The sequence below is a fragment of the Chiloscyllium punctatum genome, chromosome 5 (genome assembly GCF_047496795.1).
Source record: "Chiloscyllium punctatum isolate Juve2018m chromosome 5, sChiPun1.3, whole genome shotgun sequence".
In the NCBI taxonomy this organism is placed as follows: domain Eukaryota; kingdom Metazoa; phylum Chordata; class Chondrichthyes; order Orectolobiformes; family Hemiscylliidae; genus Chiloscyllium; species Chiloscyllium punctatum.
In genome coordinates, this window is record NC_092743.1 from 61,501,677 (window position 1) to 61,519,032 (window position 17,356).

The following is a 17,356-nucleotide window of genomic DNA, read 5'->3' on the forward strand; positions in this document are numbered from 1 at the left end:
ATTCATATTTTAATTGCCTCAATTCCTAAGGGGACTGGGGAGAAGGAATTAACAGTGTAGGGATTTCCCTTCCCTTATGTTTACCAAACATCAGGCTCTATAATTTTAGTTTACAGAGCATCCAGCCCAAACCAAATCCCCCTCCTCTTACCCACACCACCCCAAGAAATACCAGCAAAGGCGAGGTCCTTACCTTCCAGGTCTTTCCTAAGTTTTTGAATTTTCTGTGCTATCTTTGATATCTTGTCTTACGATTCATGGTGGTCACCTCTTTTCCAAAACAGGAAGACTTTCCTTTATCTCTAGCTACTGTGTCGATTCTTGTACATCCCAGAAGAGCGAGTTGAGGCAGAGGTAAGATTGATCCAGGTCATGGTCAAATATCATGGATAGTGACAACCTGTTAATTGGTCTGTTTCTAATGGAATGCTCCAATTTACTTCAAAATAGTCAATTGATACGATTTAATCAGTCGATACATTCGGAGACTCAGGGAGAGGAAAATCTCAACAAATCTCTACGTATTAGCACCTATGCTCTTAAAATATTGCCAGCTATGCTCTGAATTTACATTGCTTATGCTCTGTTTCCTCCCATTTCTGAACAGTGTGTCCTGACATTTAATAAATCTTCAGCTCATGGCCAATTTTCTGTAATCTCTCCTTTTATGGCATCAATACCCTATCCTTTCATATGAATACAAGGGCTGGAAACCTTGAGACGTTGGTGTGTGACCCCAGCTGGTCAAAATTACACATTTGAACCTCCCGATAGATAGTGTTGCAACATTGCCCATCACTTTTGAACTTTGCATTTCTCATGTCACAAGATACTTTACGTAATTTTTTTTAAAAAATTGGAACACTGTCCTTAAGAATGCTGCTTCTACTTTAATAACTCTTCAGAGAGTGATCAGGCAGATCGAAATATTTTGTCATTTGGAGGAAGCTGGAGAGAGTCGAAACAAAGAAATTAACAAGCAGCAAATTATTTGTGTTTCATTAAGAAGTGGTTTTCATCTTCCATGAAATCAAATAACTGAAACATATTCTGAGAAATATAGTGGCAGTCTATCTAAGTTGTGAATCTTGCTCTACATTAATGAAATTGAATCTTCTTGCTCAGTAAGGGCAAGATGACAATCAGTACTCTAGTGGCTGTCCTCTGACATCTGGCAACAGTGATGTCATCAAAAAAAGCTAAGCAAACTCGCACATTGAAGAATTCTCACAGACAGCAAACTAGGCAGTAACAAACAAGTTTTATTGAAACTTTTTTAGAATTAAAAAAAAAGTTGGGATGTTGATGTTTAATTATAGTAGAAAGTGAATACAACAATTGGGATTTTATTCACTAGAGCTTCTAAAAATAAGTGATCTCATTGAAACATATAGGAATCTTCAGGGCTTGACGGTAAATGCTGAGAGGATGCCTCCCATCATGGGAACGTCTCAGACCAGAGGGCAGAGTCTCAGAATAAGGGGGTGTTAATTCAAGTCTAAGATAAGGAGGAATTTCTGCTGGCAGGAATTGAGAGTCTTTGGAACTCCTTGCCACAGAAAGCTCTGGGGGAAGAATCCTTGTGTATGTTTAAGGCTGAGATGGATAAATTCCTGATCAGTCTGGGAATCAAGGATTATGGGGAAAATACAGGGAAGTAAATATGAGGATATTGGATTAGCTATTGAATGGTGGAAAAGGCTCGAGCGACTGAATGGCCTATTCCTGTTCATATTCCTTATGATTTTATGGTCTTATAATTAAAGTTTTTTAAAATCTAAGACATCTTTAATATTTGTTACAAAAACGTTTTACATTTGTTATCACTTGGAAGCCTTAAATCTTGATGGATTGTGGACAAAACAATTTATTTCAGGTTTTATGGATATAGAATAGTTTCTTTAAGATAGGTAATTGACAATTCACTGTGGACCTTGGAGATAATCTTTTAACAATACCTCCCAGAAATCACATGATCAGTGATGACTGCTCATATTGCTGTGGACTCTGTTGAGTTGCTTTGAACAGTAACTGGCCTGGATAGGTGCTTGTTTTATCTGGTACAGATGGAGGAAAGCCTGTCTGGAACAAGCTGTTCAGCTGATCTAAAAGAAACTCTCCAAATCAGTTCAGACTGAAATTTATTTGTTCTTTTGAAACAATGATTCAAAGAATATTTTAATATTGGACTCAATGAGTAAACTGTGTCTGCAAGACTTCAAATGCAACTGTGCATTGTTAGTGACTAAATGTATCAACAATTGGAGCAATGGGCTTTATATTTTTTACCTTCAAGAATAAGACAATAAGACATACGAACAGAAGTAGACTATTTGGGTTATCAAGTTTGCTTTATCATTCAATGAGATCATGGCTGATCTGACAATCCTGAATCACTTTCCTGTCTCATCCCCATAATACGTGATTCCCTTCCTGATTGATAATCTCCCCATCTCATACTCAAACATACTAATGACCCAGCCTTTACAGCTTTCTACAGTAAAGTATTCCACAGATTCATTAGCATCAGGGAGAAAAACAAACCTCGTCATCTCTGTCGTTATTGAGTGACCCCTTATTTTAGGATTATTCCCTCTGGCTTAAACTATCCACAAGAGAAAACAACAACTCCCTGTCAAGCTTGCTAAAAATATTATATGTTTCAAAAAGGTTTCCTCTCATTCATCTAAAGCCCAATGAGTACAAACTGAAACTACTCAATCTCTCCTCATAAGAAAATTTCTCCATATTCAGAATCAATCTAGTCAAACCTCTCTAGACTGCCTTCAATTCCAATAATTTTCCCTTAGATAAGGGGACCAAAACAGTTCACAGTTGTCTAACAAAGACCTTGAATATATTTAGCAAGCCCTCTTTTTTTTACACTTCATTCTGTTTGGAAAAAAGGCACCAGTCCATTTGCCTTCCCAGTTGCCGGCTGAACTTGTACGCTAGCTTTATGTAATTCCTGCAGGAGTATCCCCAGCTTTGTGTAGTGTTTTCCCATTTATACAATTTTCAGCTTTCTATTATTAACAAATCTCATAACCTCACAAATTTCTACACTATATTCCATCTGCCAAGCTTTTTCACTCACTTTACTTGTCTATATTCTTCTGCAGACATTTTGTGTCTAAACACCTGGCTTTGAATTTATTTTTTGTCACTGCAAACTTGATGTAGTGATTGTAATGAGGTCAGCCAGTTGGACCTCATAGAATATGAGTTCCCTGATTGGGGCTATTCATCTGGTCCAATCAGGGAGCCCTGATAGATAAGAACAGGAATGTCAATCTGGCTGTGAGGGAGCTGGATCTATATTGAAGACTCTACATGTGTAAATAAAGGGTAACCCAATAATGGCATACCAGTCTCTGTGGAGTTGCTTCAACACCTGCCTTTATGTATAAAATCCACAATCCAATTGACTTTATTAACTACTTTCGCAATCTTCAACAATTTGTACAAATGAATTCCCTCGTTCCTCTGCTCTTATGCCATGTTTAGATTAGTATCCTTTTTTATATTGCTCTTCCTTATTTTTCCTATTAAAGTACATCACTCCACACTTCCCTGTCTTAAATTTCATCTATTTCTCCACATATTCCACCAACCTATTTCCTCATGTAATCTATCAGTATACTCTTCAGTTCACAAGATATCCAGGTTTTATGCCTTCTGCAAATTTTGAAATTGTGTCTCAAGTCTAAGTCATTAATATCGATCGAGAAATGTAATTATCCTACTGACACCCATGGGAACCCTTAAAAATGTTCTTCCAGTATGAAAAATAGCCATTCACCATTGCTGTCTATTCCTTGTCACTCACCCAACAGTGCACCCCTGCTGTCACTATCTTTTTATATTTCACTAGCTTCAACTTTACACTCAAGCCTGTTTTGTGATATGTTATTAGATGCCTTTTGGAAATCTCTGTATGTCACATCAATCACATTACCTTCATGAATTCACTCTTACTCTTCTTAATAAGCAACTCAATTTAAAATTTGATTTGTCTTTAACAAATTCATATCAGTTTTCCTTATTAATCCACATTTGTCCATGTAACCATTAGTATTGTCTTCAATTTTTTCTTAATAGGACTGGAATATTTCTCTAGTTCTAGCAACAGAGCACAGCTATTTTGTAAAGATTTGTCCATGAACATGGTGATGAAATGCATGAACTCATCTGTGGTGTTAATGTGGCTAAGAATTCTTAGTAACTATTGAACAGATATGTGTAGCCTGAACTTCTTTGGCTTTGGAGATTTTTCAATAGTGTAAAGATGCAGACTTTAAAGCACTAGACCAGTTTTAAAAAAGTAAACCTTTTATTTATATATATAATATATAAAAGAAATACAAAATCTCAACAATTAAATTGTAATTATGGCAATTCAGTTTTTTCTGAGTCTTCGACTTGTGTCACTGCTTCAGGTACATTGGAAGTAAGTAATATCCTCCTGTTGTAGTGTCCCTTGATTATGCCTGTGTTCTTATTTTCATTCAGAATTTGTTTTTGTTTTTGTCTGTTTAAAGACTGTACAAGTCCAAGAACAACAGCAGCTAATGAGTATTGACCAGTTAACTTTCTTGGTTGCAATATAAGTGGATTTGGCAGAACTCTTCCCAGAAGAAAGAATGTTTTTACCTTCCCTTCTTGTTCACTTATCCCTTTGACGTATATTTCACCTCTGTACTCAAAGGCAAATCCTTTGTCCTTCAGGATAAGATATGTATCTTCAGGCACTTGTATCTTGCCACTAATGCCTGTGCTATCCATGCGGCTTGCTAAGTTTACAGTTTTACCCCAGATATCGTATTGAGGTTTCTTAGCGCCAATAACTCCTGCAACGACTGAGCCATGGCTAATACCTGAAAGTAAATTTGCATTACCAAGTAAATGATTTACACACTTAAATAGAACATAGAACAATACAGCGCAGAACAGACCCTTCGGCCTTCGATGTTGCACTGACCTGTGAATTATTCTCAGCTCGTTCCCCCTACACTATCCCAAAATCATCCATGTACTTATCTAAGGATTGTTTAAATCTCCCTAATGTGGCTGAGTTGACTACATTAGCAGGTAGGGCATTCCACGCCCTTACCACTTTCTGTGTATTAATGCCTTAACTCCTGCTGAGTTTCCACTAACTGTAATGGGGACATAAGTAATCATTAAGCCATGCCATGCACACACAATTTTCACACATTTTTCCTGATGTAATAAAGCATCATGGGAATTAAAAACTCTCCAATAGCTTTGTCAAAGTGGTTAATTCTTTTGATCCAAGACAATGAATACTGACAGATTATTCGATAATTGAACACATTAGAGCTGATTCTGGATTAGTGGTGCTGGAAGAGCACAGCAGTTCAGGCAGCATCCAAGGAGCTTCAAAATCGACGTTTCGGGCAAAAGCCCTTCATCAGGAACTTTTGCCCGAAACGTCGATTTCGAAGCTCCTTGGATGCTGCCTGAACTGCTGTGCTCTTCCAGCACCACTAATCCAGAATCTGGTTTTCAGCATCTGCAGTTATTGTTTTTACCACATTTGAGCTGAGCCTTGTCTGCACCTGACCTGATGTAAATAGAGATACATTTCAGTAGAGTTAATGAATAGTAATCCCAAATCATAACTGGAAAGCTGTTTGTGTTTTAGCCCTTTCTAAAGCCAGAAACTGAGTCCAATTACTATCCCAATTGGATAAGAAATTCAGAACAGACCAGGGATTGAACAGGGAACATTTCGCGTCTGTATCACTGAATATCCAAGTGAGGTATTGCATGATACTGATTCATCAGGAAATGCATTAGTTACTATTTAAAAAGAAACGGAAAACAAGTAAAGCATCATCTACAATTTCTTTCACTCAGCAACCTTTTCACAGCACTAACATGTTTTAACTTAAAAAATAAATCATTTTACTCAGAATCAACACACAGTTAATTTCTCTAAACCACACAGTGAATACCTTCAATATATACCATATAACTCTTAGAACATAGGTAAGAAATGAATTAAAATAATTTGTAACACTACACAAAACTCACCAAAAACATCTAAAGGATGATTTGCTTTTCAAGAACACATAGATATCTCACTACTAATATAAACCTCTGAAATATCTGTGGTCAAATAGTACATTACAGTTGCATTTCAGGATGTCTAGTTATTCTTTCACTTAAAACTTCTCACTCTGGGAAAGGTTGCATAATATTGTCCATGTGATAAAGGCAAGTCTTTATGCAGTCTTAGAACAAACTTTATCTACTGTCTGGTTTTGTCACTTGTCATCATTGAAAATGAAAGTCTATTGGGAATTGTTCGTATTTGAGTTGAAAAGGCTGGTTCATATTCAATAGGTTTAATACTATTCAAGAACTGAACACTCTTTTTCCTTGAAATCCGCTTGTTAGAATTTCAGAATCTAACACTTGTTAGCCCCCAATCTTGTTCCATGACAAAGTCCTTATCTAGGATTCAAAGTTTGTGGTAACAATTTAGCTATTGGTTCAGTTTTGCTGAAAAAGACACATTTTGTTAAAACTTTTCATTTTTCATCTTTTAGTAACAAAAATAAAGCCAAGAGGAAAACCAACATTTATACTGTAAGAGAGAAGAATGCTAATTTTTGGGCAGCACAGTGGCTCAGTGGTTAGCACTGCTGCCTCACAGCGCATGGGAGTCAGGTTCGATTCCAGCCTCAGGCAATTGTCTGTATGGAGTTTACACACTCTCCTAGTGTCTGTGTGGGTTTCCTCTGGATGCTCCGGTTTCCTTCCACAGTCTAAAGATGTAGGTTAGGTGAACTGGCCATGCTAAATTGGCCACAGTGTTCAGGGATGTGTAGGGTCGGTGCATTGGTCAAGGGTAAATATAGGATAATAGGGTAGGGGAACAGGTCTGGGTGGGTTACTCTTCAGTGGGTCAGTGGGGACTTGTTGGGCCGAAGAGCCTGTTTCAACACTGTAAGCATTCTATGATGATTCTAATTGGTTGGCAAGTGGACTCTGACTGGTTGAGGCATTGCCATGGAGACAGTAGTCATGAATGCTGATTGCCAGATTTTGTTCGTAATTACAATTGACTTTGTTGCAGGTTGACTCTGTTGGTAAGGGTCATTGGTCATAGGTTTATCATTCAGGCTTGTAGTGTGGCACACTTGCATATATGAAAAGTTACCTAATATTAATACATAGGGCCCTGTTCTTTGCAGACAGAACAACATGTGTGTTTGAACTCAACAAAATAGGTGACGGCCATTCACTGGTTCATTTTATGACCAATTAGTGTCAACCTGCCTAGTTTGAACAAAGCTTGACTGTTAACTGACAATCAGCATTAATCGGTATATTTTTAATGGAAATCCTTTCACCAATCAGAATCATTGCCAACCAATTAGCATTCCCTTCTTCTACACTAGAATTGCTGGTCTTCCCCTTTGATATTTCTTGAGAATTGTCCAGATTACAAGGCAAAAAGTTTTGACAAAATTCTTATTTTTCTGCAATCACAAGCAACTATCCTTTTGTATCACAAGCTCCAGTCCTCCTCAGGCTCCACAGGGACTTTGACAAAGTAAATCAACTCATGGACACAACCTTTAAACTCACCAATCAGAATAGTTCAGTCTGATCAAAACTAAGGTGATCAGATTGTCAGATGTTTCATGCAGTACATAATATCTGCCAGTTGGTGTCCCTGTAATGCTTAATGAATGACAGTAAATTGGAAATAAAAAACAAATGTGGGAATGATTTAAGGTAATATTTGTGATAGCAAAATTAAAATTATTTAGATATTTATATGTGCTAGTATTTGTCTGTGCAGAAGATCCAATGACTATGCAGCCACTAAGTTACAGCATAGTGCAAAAAGGGCATAAATATTTATATTAAATAATAGTGGATTGAGATTACATACTTAAAAAAACAATGTGGGTCAATGGAATGAATATCTGTTCAAGTGCATATTTAAGTGAATGAACATGACTTTACACATTAAATAATTAATTGAATGGAAGTGGCATTTGGTCTTAATTGTGCCAGCCTTTTCATGTGTGTTTACACCTTAAATTCGTGTCATCTAAAATGCACAGCGTCCTCTACAGAACATACAGGACCATTGTGAACAGAGCAAGCAACCTTGTAACTCCTTAATCAAACAGATTGAAAAATGTTTAAAGAGTAGAGCAGTTTAAGAGCAGAATTTACACCAGAAAGTATCTGTAAGATTATTTAATTTAATGGGAAATCACGTGCAGAAAAAAAAGAAAAAGAAAGAAAACAAAAAGAGAGGAAGAAAGAAAATATTAAAATATTAAAAGAGAAAAGTAAAAGATGGAGAATTAAAGTATAAAAGTAAAAGCAAAATCCAACAACGAATGAAATCTGGGGCACTCAATCAGGATACAATGCACCAACTGTGGATTTCATGGAGACCTATTTTGATGTTGACAAGAAACCCACATGTAAAATTGTTTAATTAATTATTGCAATATAGCAGGTATGTATCAGCTATTTCAGGCTTAAACATACCATTCTTCACCTGAATGAAAGGTCACTTATAGTAGCCACTGTCTCCTTTCTTTCAGGCAAATGTTTATCAGAGAGCTTTTGTTTGGATACAGCTTTTTACAATCTTGGAGGATTTCAAAGTGATCAGATCATGACAAAAAGTATATTGGATGTGTTTGACACCAAATGAAAAGAGAGAAGAATCTGCAATATTTCATAGAATCCACACAGTGTGGAAATAACTCATTAGGCCCAAAAAGTCCACACTGACCCTACCCAGACCCATTCCCCTATTCTAGCATTCTACATTTCCCCTGGAATGCACCTAACCAACACATCCCTGAACACTATGGGCAATTTAGCTTGGCCAGTTCACCTAACTTTAGACTGTGGGAGGAAACCCACACAGACACAGGGAGAACGTGCAAACTCCACACAGGCAATCACATATGGCTGATGTCACGGGAGACACTAGCCAGGTCATGGCCTTTACAAACAGAGGCTCATTTTCCTTGACCTTTTGGAAAAGTGATACTTCCTCAGGTTGAAGTTGTCACATTGAGGTGGTGGCAGCTTGCAGCCTTCCACAGGAAGTGCTGCTCACTGTTGGCCCCAGTGGCCACAAATTAACCATAGCTCCAACACTGACCAATTCCCTGCACTTTTTCACCACTGATTTCTTCCAGGGCACGACTGGAGAGATGTTCAGTGACTCCCAGTCGGCTCCTCATAAATATAGTGAGCAGATTATTTACGATTGCTTTCAAGTTCCAACAAAATTTGCCTCACAATCATAATAGCTCAGGATAGTTGGCTGATTTCCACCGACTACACATTTTTGGCAATATTATAAAGCATTATGAGCTTGTCCAACAATCCAGAACTGGTTCATAATCATATCAAGGGGTCCTTGTCAGTACCTGTGCACCAGATTTCCTCCAGAGCTGATATGAAGGGTGAAAACTAACATGGAGAAACCCATCCCACTAGGAACCAGAGGCTTGCCAGATATTCCAGCAATGAGACAACTATTGGCTCATGCCCTCTGAAGGTCATCCCAAAAATAGGAGATGAAGTTAGGTACTGTGAGGTACTGAGACAGAGAGAAGAATTGGGAAAAGAGTAGAATTCCCATTTCCACACCCACTTTTGCCATCATCCCTCCTAAAGGCTAATGCTGCCTGATCTGCTGTACCTTTCCAGAGCCACACTTTTCAACTCTGACTCTCCAGCATATGCAGTCCTCACCTTCTCCAATATGTATTGCAACCTGGCAGCAATCAGTAGCACTTTTTAAGGTCACAACATTTTTTTGGCCTCTACATAGCTATGGTCATCGCCTGCATGAACTCATTTTGGAGGATGTTCAAAGCTCCCATGAGGTGGGCTTCCTCTCCATGGCCGACCTTTTCACATGCCTGGATGAGGCAGACATTGCATCAACAACTCTGCTCCTCTTTGGTCTCCAACAGTACAGTGGAGACACAGAGTTTATGCAGCACAGCTGTTAATACTTCTCTAGGTTGCTGATGTGTCTCTTGAATTTTACTTCTCAGTGACAACCCCGTGATGTTCTCAGAGTGGGTTGTGTTCCCTGACCTGGATCATCCACTACTGTCTCTGCCACTACTGTCCATTCATGCACATTCGGTGAAAATCTAAGTAGAACCATACTAGTGTGTGTGGTTGCACCTTCTGTGGTGGTGCATCTCCAGAAGGAGTGAGGTCCTCTAAGGACTCATCCTCATGGATGCCCAATGACAATAGCTGCACCTGTGAAGACAAAATAGAGGGTTGTGATTTAATCATTGCAAAGTCATAATCTTGACAGTCACCATACTCAGGCTGCTCAGTTCGATCACTAATCATGTGTTTTGTGATACTGTCTCTAGGTGTTTGCAAATTCTATGTTTCTCCATTGCCAACTTAAAGAAATCAGATTGTGCCACCTCTCTCCCTTTTCTTTGCCTCCTCTTCTCCTTTTAGAGGTGAGCAAACAGACCTGGGAGCGAAAGTCAGGTTTTCACCCAATTGATGCAGTGCATTCAGTGAGAGTGACAATGTGACATACACAAAAGAAGCACAGGAGTGGTAGAAATGAATGAAATTAACAAGGAAAAGAGAGGTTGATGACGAACATAGAAAGCGAAGGCTGGATAACCAAAAACACAAACTAGCAAATGTATTGACTTTTCTTGGCTTGGTATGGTCATTAAACAGTGTCCCACACTCCCTAAAATCCTGTTGCTCGCTTCCTCAGTTACACGAACCATGCCTTCTTGGTGAAAGAAGAGGTTACTTTCTTCCCATTGTTTGGGAAATGTATATCCCTGTTTTTTTCCTGATTGCATCCAGCAGTAATTGATTTTGAGTACAGCCGTTGCTCTCTATCCACCAACAACTACTGTACTTAAATGATCAATGCAATAATGTAAATTGGAGGATTTCAACTGTTTGTGGATAATATAGCAAGGGCAGCACCCAAAGCCTCTCTACCGTAAGTGTCTAGAGTGTGATAGAATAATCCATGCTTGTCTGTAGAATTGTAGATCCAACAACACTCAAGAAGCTTGACACCATCCAGGAGGGAGTTGGTTGCAGACAGAATGGATGTTTGTGGGATGTGGTGCCAATCAAGTGGGCTGCTTTTTCCTGGGATAGTGTCAAACTTCTTGTTGTTCAAGCTGCACTCATCCAGGCAAGTGTAGAGTATTCCATCACACTCCTATCTTGTAGATGGCGGACAGGCTCTGGGGAGTCAGTAAGGGAGTTACTTACCATTGTATTCCTAATCCCTGACCTTCTCTTGTAACGACTGTTTTTATATGGTGAATCCAGTTGGGTTTCAGGTCAATGGTAATGGCAGGATATTGATATTGTGGGATTCGGTGACTATTCAGTATCAAGGTGAAGTCATTCAATTGTCTCTTATTGGAGGCGGTCATTGCCTGGCATTTGTGTGGTGTGAATCTTACTTGCTACTTGTCAGTCTAAGCCTGGATATTGTCCAAATCTTGTTGCATTTGAATACTGCTTCAGTATCTGAGGAGTTACGAATGGTGCTGAACATAGTGCAACCATCAGTGAATATCTCCACTTCAGACCTTATGATGGAGGGAAGGTCATTTGTGAAACAACTGAAGATGGTTGGGTTGAGGACACTACCCTGAGGAACTCCTGCAGAGATGTCCTGGAGCTGAGATGACTGACCTTCAATAACCACAACCACCTTCCTATGTGACAGCTATGTCTCTAATCAATGAGGAGCTTGCACCCCGATACACACCGATTCCAGTTTTGCCAGGGCCCCTTGATGCCACACTCAATCAAATGCGGTCTTGATGTCAAAGGCTGTCACTCTAACATCACATCTGGAATTCATGTGTTTTGTCCATGTTTGAACCAAGGCTGTAATGAGGGCAGGAGCTGAGTGGCTCTGATGGAATCCAAACTGGGTATCACTGACTAGGTTATACATGCTACCTAATACATGGACTGCTGCTGGCTGTGTGAGATCTAATGATGGTGTTTCATTCAGAAGCAATGCCTAATCGTTTTAATATTTCTGTGTTGGTATCAGTGTCTGACCAAGAAGCAGATCTTGGATATTTAAAAGAAGGAAAAACAAGAGGTGAATGCTTACACCAAAGGCAGCTTGCAAACCAAAATATATTGTGAAATGAGACAGAAGTGAGATGTGAGAAAACAAACTGGATTTGGAGATCAGCTCATTTGCTTTGTGCTCAGCACCACCACTGGCCATGGCTTCAACTGCTCCAGTTATGCTCCAAACTTCTTCTTCATGCCTGACCTCACTGCTTAGCTCCTGCTGGTTTCAGCTCTGTGCCACGTTATCATGAAAGAGAGATTGAACTGTCTCAGTACGTGTGGTGCAAACCGTTTTGGTGATGTGGCTGCCATTGTTGAATGTCTTGTAGTGTGTGCAAACTGAGATGAGGGTACGAGATTCACAACAGTTGTAAGGGCAGGAGGTTCTTAGCGGGTGAATAATGTGCTATGCTCTATTAGGTACAGTGTGAAGCTCATGGTTCAATTTTAAGTAGATGGTATTTGAAAATAAATTTCCTGCGAGGTCATTAAACTTCTATCAAAGTACGATTATTGATATTGACCTCCATGATTGTGCCCATTGCCTTCTAAGTGTTTGTTTGGAGGGCCTCCGATGAGAAGAGGATCTGCTGCCACTTGTCCATCTCCAACACCATGGCCTTGAGTACTGCATCAGCCAATCTGACCGCTCACTCTTTGCCAACCTTCTCGCTAATGTGTACTAGAGATTCCTCTCCAGCCACTTTCAGTACCGGCTGCAATGCAGACTAGGTTTAAATAGTGTGGCTAGACATAAAAGGTCTTAGCCTTGAATAAAATTAGCACTCTTTATTGCAGCCAATCAGCAGCACACTTACTGCTGGGTTGCAAGCCAATATTATCCAATCAGTGGGTAGCATAAAAAAAGTTACCTGTATGATGCTGAATGGGTATAGAGTAATTGCTAATTGAGGTCCTGGTACTTGTTTTGGGGAGTCTATCCAAATTTTAGATTTTTTTTGACATCAACTGCATCATTATATCATAAAACACATCAAACAATAAAAAAAATTCAGTAAATATTAGAAACTGCTACATTAAAGCAATATGTTGTGTTTTACTGTTTAAAAAAAGTCCTCAGATTTGGTGTTAAACTTTATTTCCAGGTTTACAATGATACTGGAGAGGACTATTTTTACACAGCGAAATCTGTTATTTGATTAGCAACTGTTAACCCCAGTAAATATTACAGTCCCTGACCACCCAATGAAAAGCTTTCCCCACAGGCCTTGAAAGCTTGGAGGGAAGTTAAATGTTTTGAGCTGTGACGTGGGTACCCGAGTGAGACAGGCAGCTCCCTGGTCCCAGCAGCATTTCTTGAAGTAGTTACCACGGTAAGAACTACAACAGTCTCAAACACTGGGGAGCTGGAGCTGTAATGAAAAGTGAGCAGGGATTGATGCACGAAATGCGTCGGGGTCAGAGCAGGCAGGCCAGGGGCTCAAAGGAACTGGAGGTGTGGGAGATTGGGGTTCCAGTTAACGAGGCACCCCAAAGCCCCTTGTCTGCTTTCAGCAGCCACAGTAAAAGCTGGAACCCCTCCCCCACTGGTTGGTCCTAGTGACAGTATGATGAAGCTTTTAAGTCACCAGTTCATTTACCACTTAAGGGTCACAGCTGACCTATTGGCATGTACTGATAAAAATATGGTGACAGCAAGGGTGTGTGTGGAGGGCAGGTGACCATGGCATATTACGAGGCTGAAATCCTCGTAATATGCCAATGAGGATTTTATTGGGGACAATAAAATCCAGCACATAAATTTAGCATTTCCAGGTGGATTGCTCATGCCATTTGTAGCTTAGAAGGATAAAATATATTATTCCATGACCAAAGGGCAAATTAAACTTCTTTTAAGGACAAAGAGTCTCGTTATTGTTTTTATTGAGTGAATTAAACCCATTTTTTCTTTGGCAAAATATCAGGCTAATCAGAAATCAAAAGAAACCAGCATGCATGAGTTTTTTTTATTTTCTTATCTTTCATTCAAGTGTAACACAATAATGTTCATGTTAACAGTGTCGACCTTAATTATAACGTGTCTCAAAATATTTACATAGTCAAACATCAAGATTTGAATACTAGATATGTATAATACCATAAGGCGTAAGAATAGATGTAGGCCATTCAACCCACTGAGTCCATTCAGTGAGAATATGACTGTCCTGTTAATCCTCAACCCTATTTTCCTGCCTTATCCCCTTGATTCCCTTACAGATTAAAAATCTGTCTATCTCAGCCTTGAGTATCCTTAGTGACCCAGCCACAACAGCCCTCTGTGATAAAGAATTCCACAGATTCACTACCCTCTGAGAAAAGCACTTCTCCTTATCATTGTCTTAAATGGACAACTCAGTTAGGATTGAGACGAGGAGGAATTTCTTCTGTCAGAGGGTTGAGAGTCTGTGGACGTTTTTACAACACAGAGCTGTTGAGGAGGGATTGTTAAGTATATTCAAGGCTGAGATAGACAGATTTTTAATCAATAAGGTAATTAAGCGTTATGGGAAAAGACAGGAAAGCGGAGTTGAAAATAATCAGTCATCATCTTATCGAATGGCGGAGCAGACCCGATCGGTCGAATCAGCAATGTCTGTTCCCACATCTTACAGTCTTATGGCCTGTAGCCTTTCAGTATCTAATGCCTTAGTAGCTAGTTTCTTAATATCACATGGAGTGAGTGGAGTTCACTGAAGACTGGCATCTGTGATACTATGGAGTTTAGGCAGAGATCTATAATCATGTAATGATATTCAGAGATACTAGAGTCTATGGAGTTGAAAATTTGATGATCTCCAAACAAGGTTAACGCACTGATGGAAAATAAGCAATTGAAATAAAATTGAGAGCTCCACTTACCTGATCTTAGTTTGTTTCAGCTCTGTCTTTAGAATGAGAAGGGTGCTGAGGATTTGAATGTTTTTCATACTATCTGCATTAATATTATCCAAACCTGATCGAAACTGGTCTTACAGTTTTCTGTGTCTTTTAATTATGGCCTCTTGCATTCCCCTGATTTTGATATTGATACCATTAGTGGCTGTGCCTTCAGCTGCCTCACCCCGAGCTCTGGGATTTCCTTTCTATATCTCGACCTGTCACCTCCCTCTCCGCCTTTAATTGTCCCTTAAAACCTTCCACTTTGGTCAAGTTTTTCATTGTCTGCACTAATATTTTCTCATTTGACTTGCTATTGAACCTTGTTGGATCATGATCCTTTGAAGCACCTTAAGACATTTTGCTCAGTTAAATGTGATTTTTTCCTGCAAGTGGTTTTGGTTGTTTTAGCTGATACTATATCAACTTTATATAACATTCTACGTGAAACATTTCAGAGGAGAAATATTCTGCTGCATGCGAGGCATTACTATGAAGATGTGCCTGAATATCTAGGAGGCAGACAGCCCCTTAGGGTGCTACCTGTGCAGCCCATGTGATGCTGTCTGCCTCCAGGGTTTCAGAGTCAGTCTGTATGTATATTAGATGATAGTAAGCAGGAGGGTCCAGACAAGCTGCTAAGTCTGGACAAGTGAAGACCCTCAAATCATCTTAACAGGGTAAAAATCTCAGAAGGAGGATGCTCAGGTGTGCGGTGGAATCTTGTCTGCGCTCACTCCTGCCTGGACGGAATTTCACACTGGCCCCAAGATCCCGTACTTCCCGTGGGAGTTTGTGCCCCACAACCTGAGCCGCCTCCGGAATTTTAGTTTTGTCCCTTTAAAGGATGTAAAAAGGCGGGCCCTGTACCAACTGCTGCTGCATACCGTACACCTCTTCTCCCTCATCCACCGTCCTTACACGCCTTGGCGTGCCCATTTGCCACCGGGTGGTGGGAATCCCCAGTGGAGGGTTCTCTATGTGGGACTCCTCCCCCTTTCTCTTGGAGATCTGGGGTGGAGGGTGCTGCACGCAGCGGTCCCCTGCAACCGCAGGTTGCAGTGGTTCATGGACTCTGAGCCCAACTGCTTGTTCTGTGGTGCTGTGGAGTCCGTGGACCATGTACATATTGGGTGTGGGCATTTGCACTCCCTTTTTGATTTTCTCAAAAACCTTCTTCTCTGCTTTTGGTTGCACTTCAGTCCCACGCTCCTGATCTTCGGGCACCTGGTACGGAGGAGGGAGGGCAGGTCGGAAGACCACCTCATGGGTCTGCTCCTGGGCCTGGCCAAACTGGCCATAAACAGGTCCAGGCAGCGGGCGGTGGAGGGGGTCGTTAGGGCCGACTGCCTGCCCCTTTTCCGCGGTTACGTTAGAGCCCGGGTGTCTTTGGAAAAGGTGCACGCGGTGTCCACCAACACCCTGGAGTTGTTCAGGGAGAGGTGGGCGCTGCAGGGAGTGGAGTGCATTATTTCCCCCTACAACACTATTTTGATTTGATCCCTGCCCTCCCCTTCACTGTTTGATCACACCTTACTGCCCTTTTTTTGTGAAGGGCACTGCTTGTCACAGGCCACCCGGGTGTTTCCTTTCTTCCTGGTGGTGGAAATTTGAATAAAGATTTGTGCACCTTGTGTCTCTCACTGTGTCTCACACCTGCACACACACAACAGGGTGCTGGGGAAAAATAAGCACAACCGCAGTTAGGTGGGAGTGTGGGGGTAATAAAAAGAAAGAAAAAAAAAGAACAGGAGTGTCAGACGTCCTGTTCACTCTGAGAGATGGCTCTGAGGGGGTTGGATCAGTCTCAAGTATTCTCCAATTGTAAATAAAGGGTGACTTACTGATGGGATACTGGCCTCTGTGGAACTCTTTCAACCATAAATGGACATTGCTTCTGCAAACTGATCAGGGAGGCGAAAGGACATGCTAAACTCCAAATGATAGATTCTACACATTTAAGGCTTGAAACTAAAGTTTCAACTCTTATAGTTCTCAGTTATGCACATCACAAAAGAAATCTGCAATTTAGAAAGCCTTTTTTGTTTTAATATGAAAAAAAACTTTCAGAAGTGATAGCTTACCAGTGAGTTTAGATTAGATTAGATTCCTTACAGTGTGGAAACAGGCCCTTTGGCACAACCAGTCCACACAGACCCTCCAAAGAGTAACCCACCCAGACCCATTTCCCCTCTGACTAATGCACCTAACACTACGGGCAATTTAGCATGGCCAATTCACCTTGCCTGCAAATTTTTGGACTGTGGGAGGAAACCGGAGTACCCAGAGGAAACCCACGCAGACATGGGGAGAATGTGCAAACTCCACACAGACAGTCACCCGA

The 17,356-nt window shown here is 40.4% G+C and overlaps 1 protein-coding gene across 2 annotated transcripts in view; it reads right to left on the reverse strand.

Moving 5' to 3' along the window:
- Positions 1 to 4,314: 4,314 nt before the first annotated feature.
- The window catches only part of adcy8 (adenylate cyclase 8 (brain)), a 117,238-nt gene continuing 104,196 nt past the window's right edge, over positions 4,315 to 17,356 (reverse strand). For both annotated transcript variants that reach the window (XM_072570427.1, XM_072570426.1), the window contains one exon: positions 4,315 to 4,877. In XM_072570427.1, coding sequence (XP_072426528.1) covers positions 4,390 to 4,877 — 488 coding nt within the window. In that variant the 3' untranslated portion in view covers positions 4,315 to 4,389. The remainder of the gene's footprint in view (positions 4,878 to 17,356) is intronic.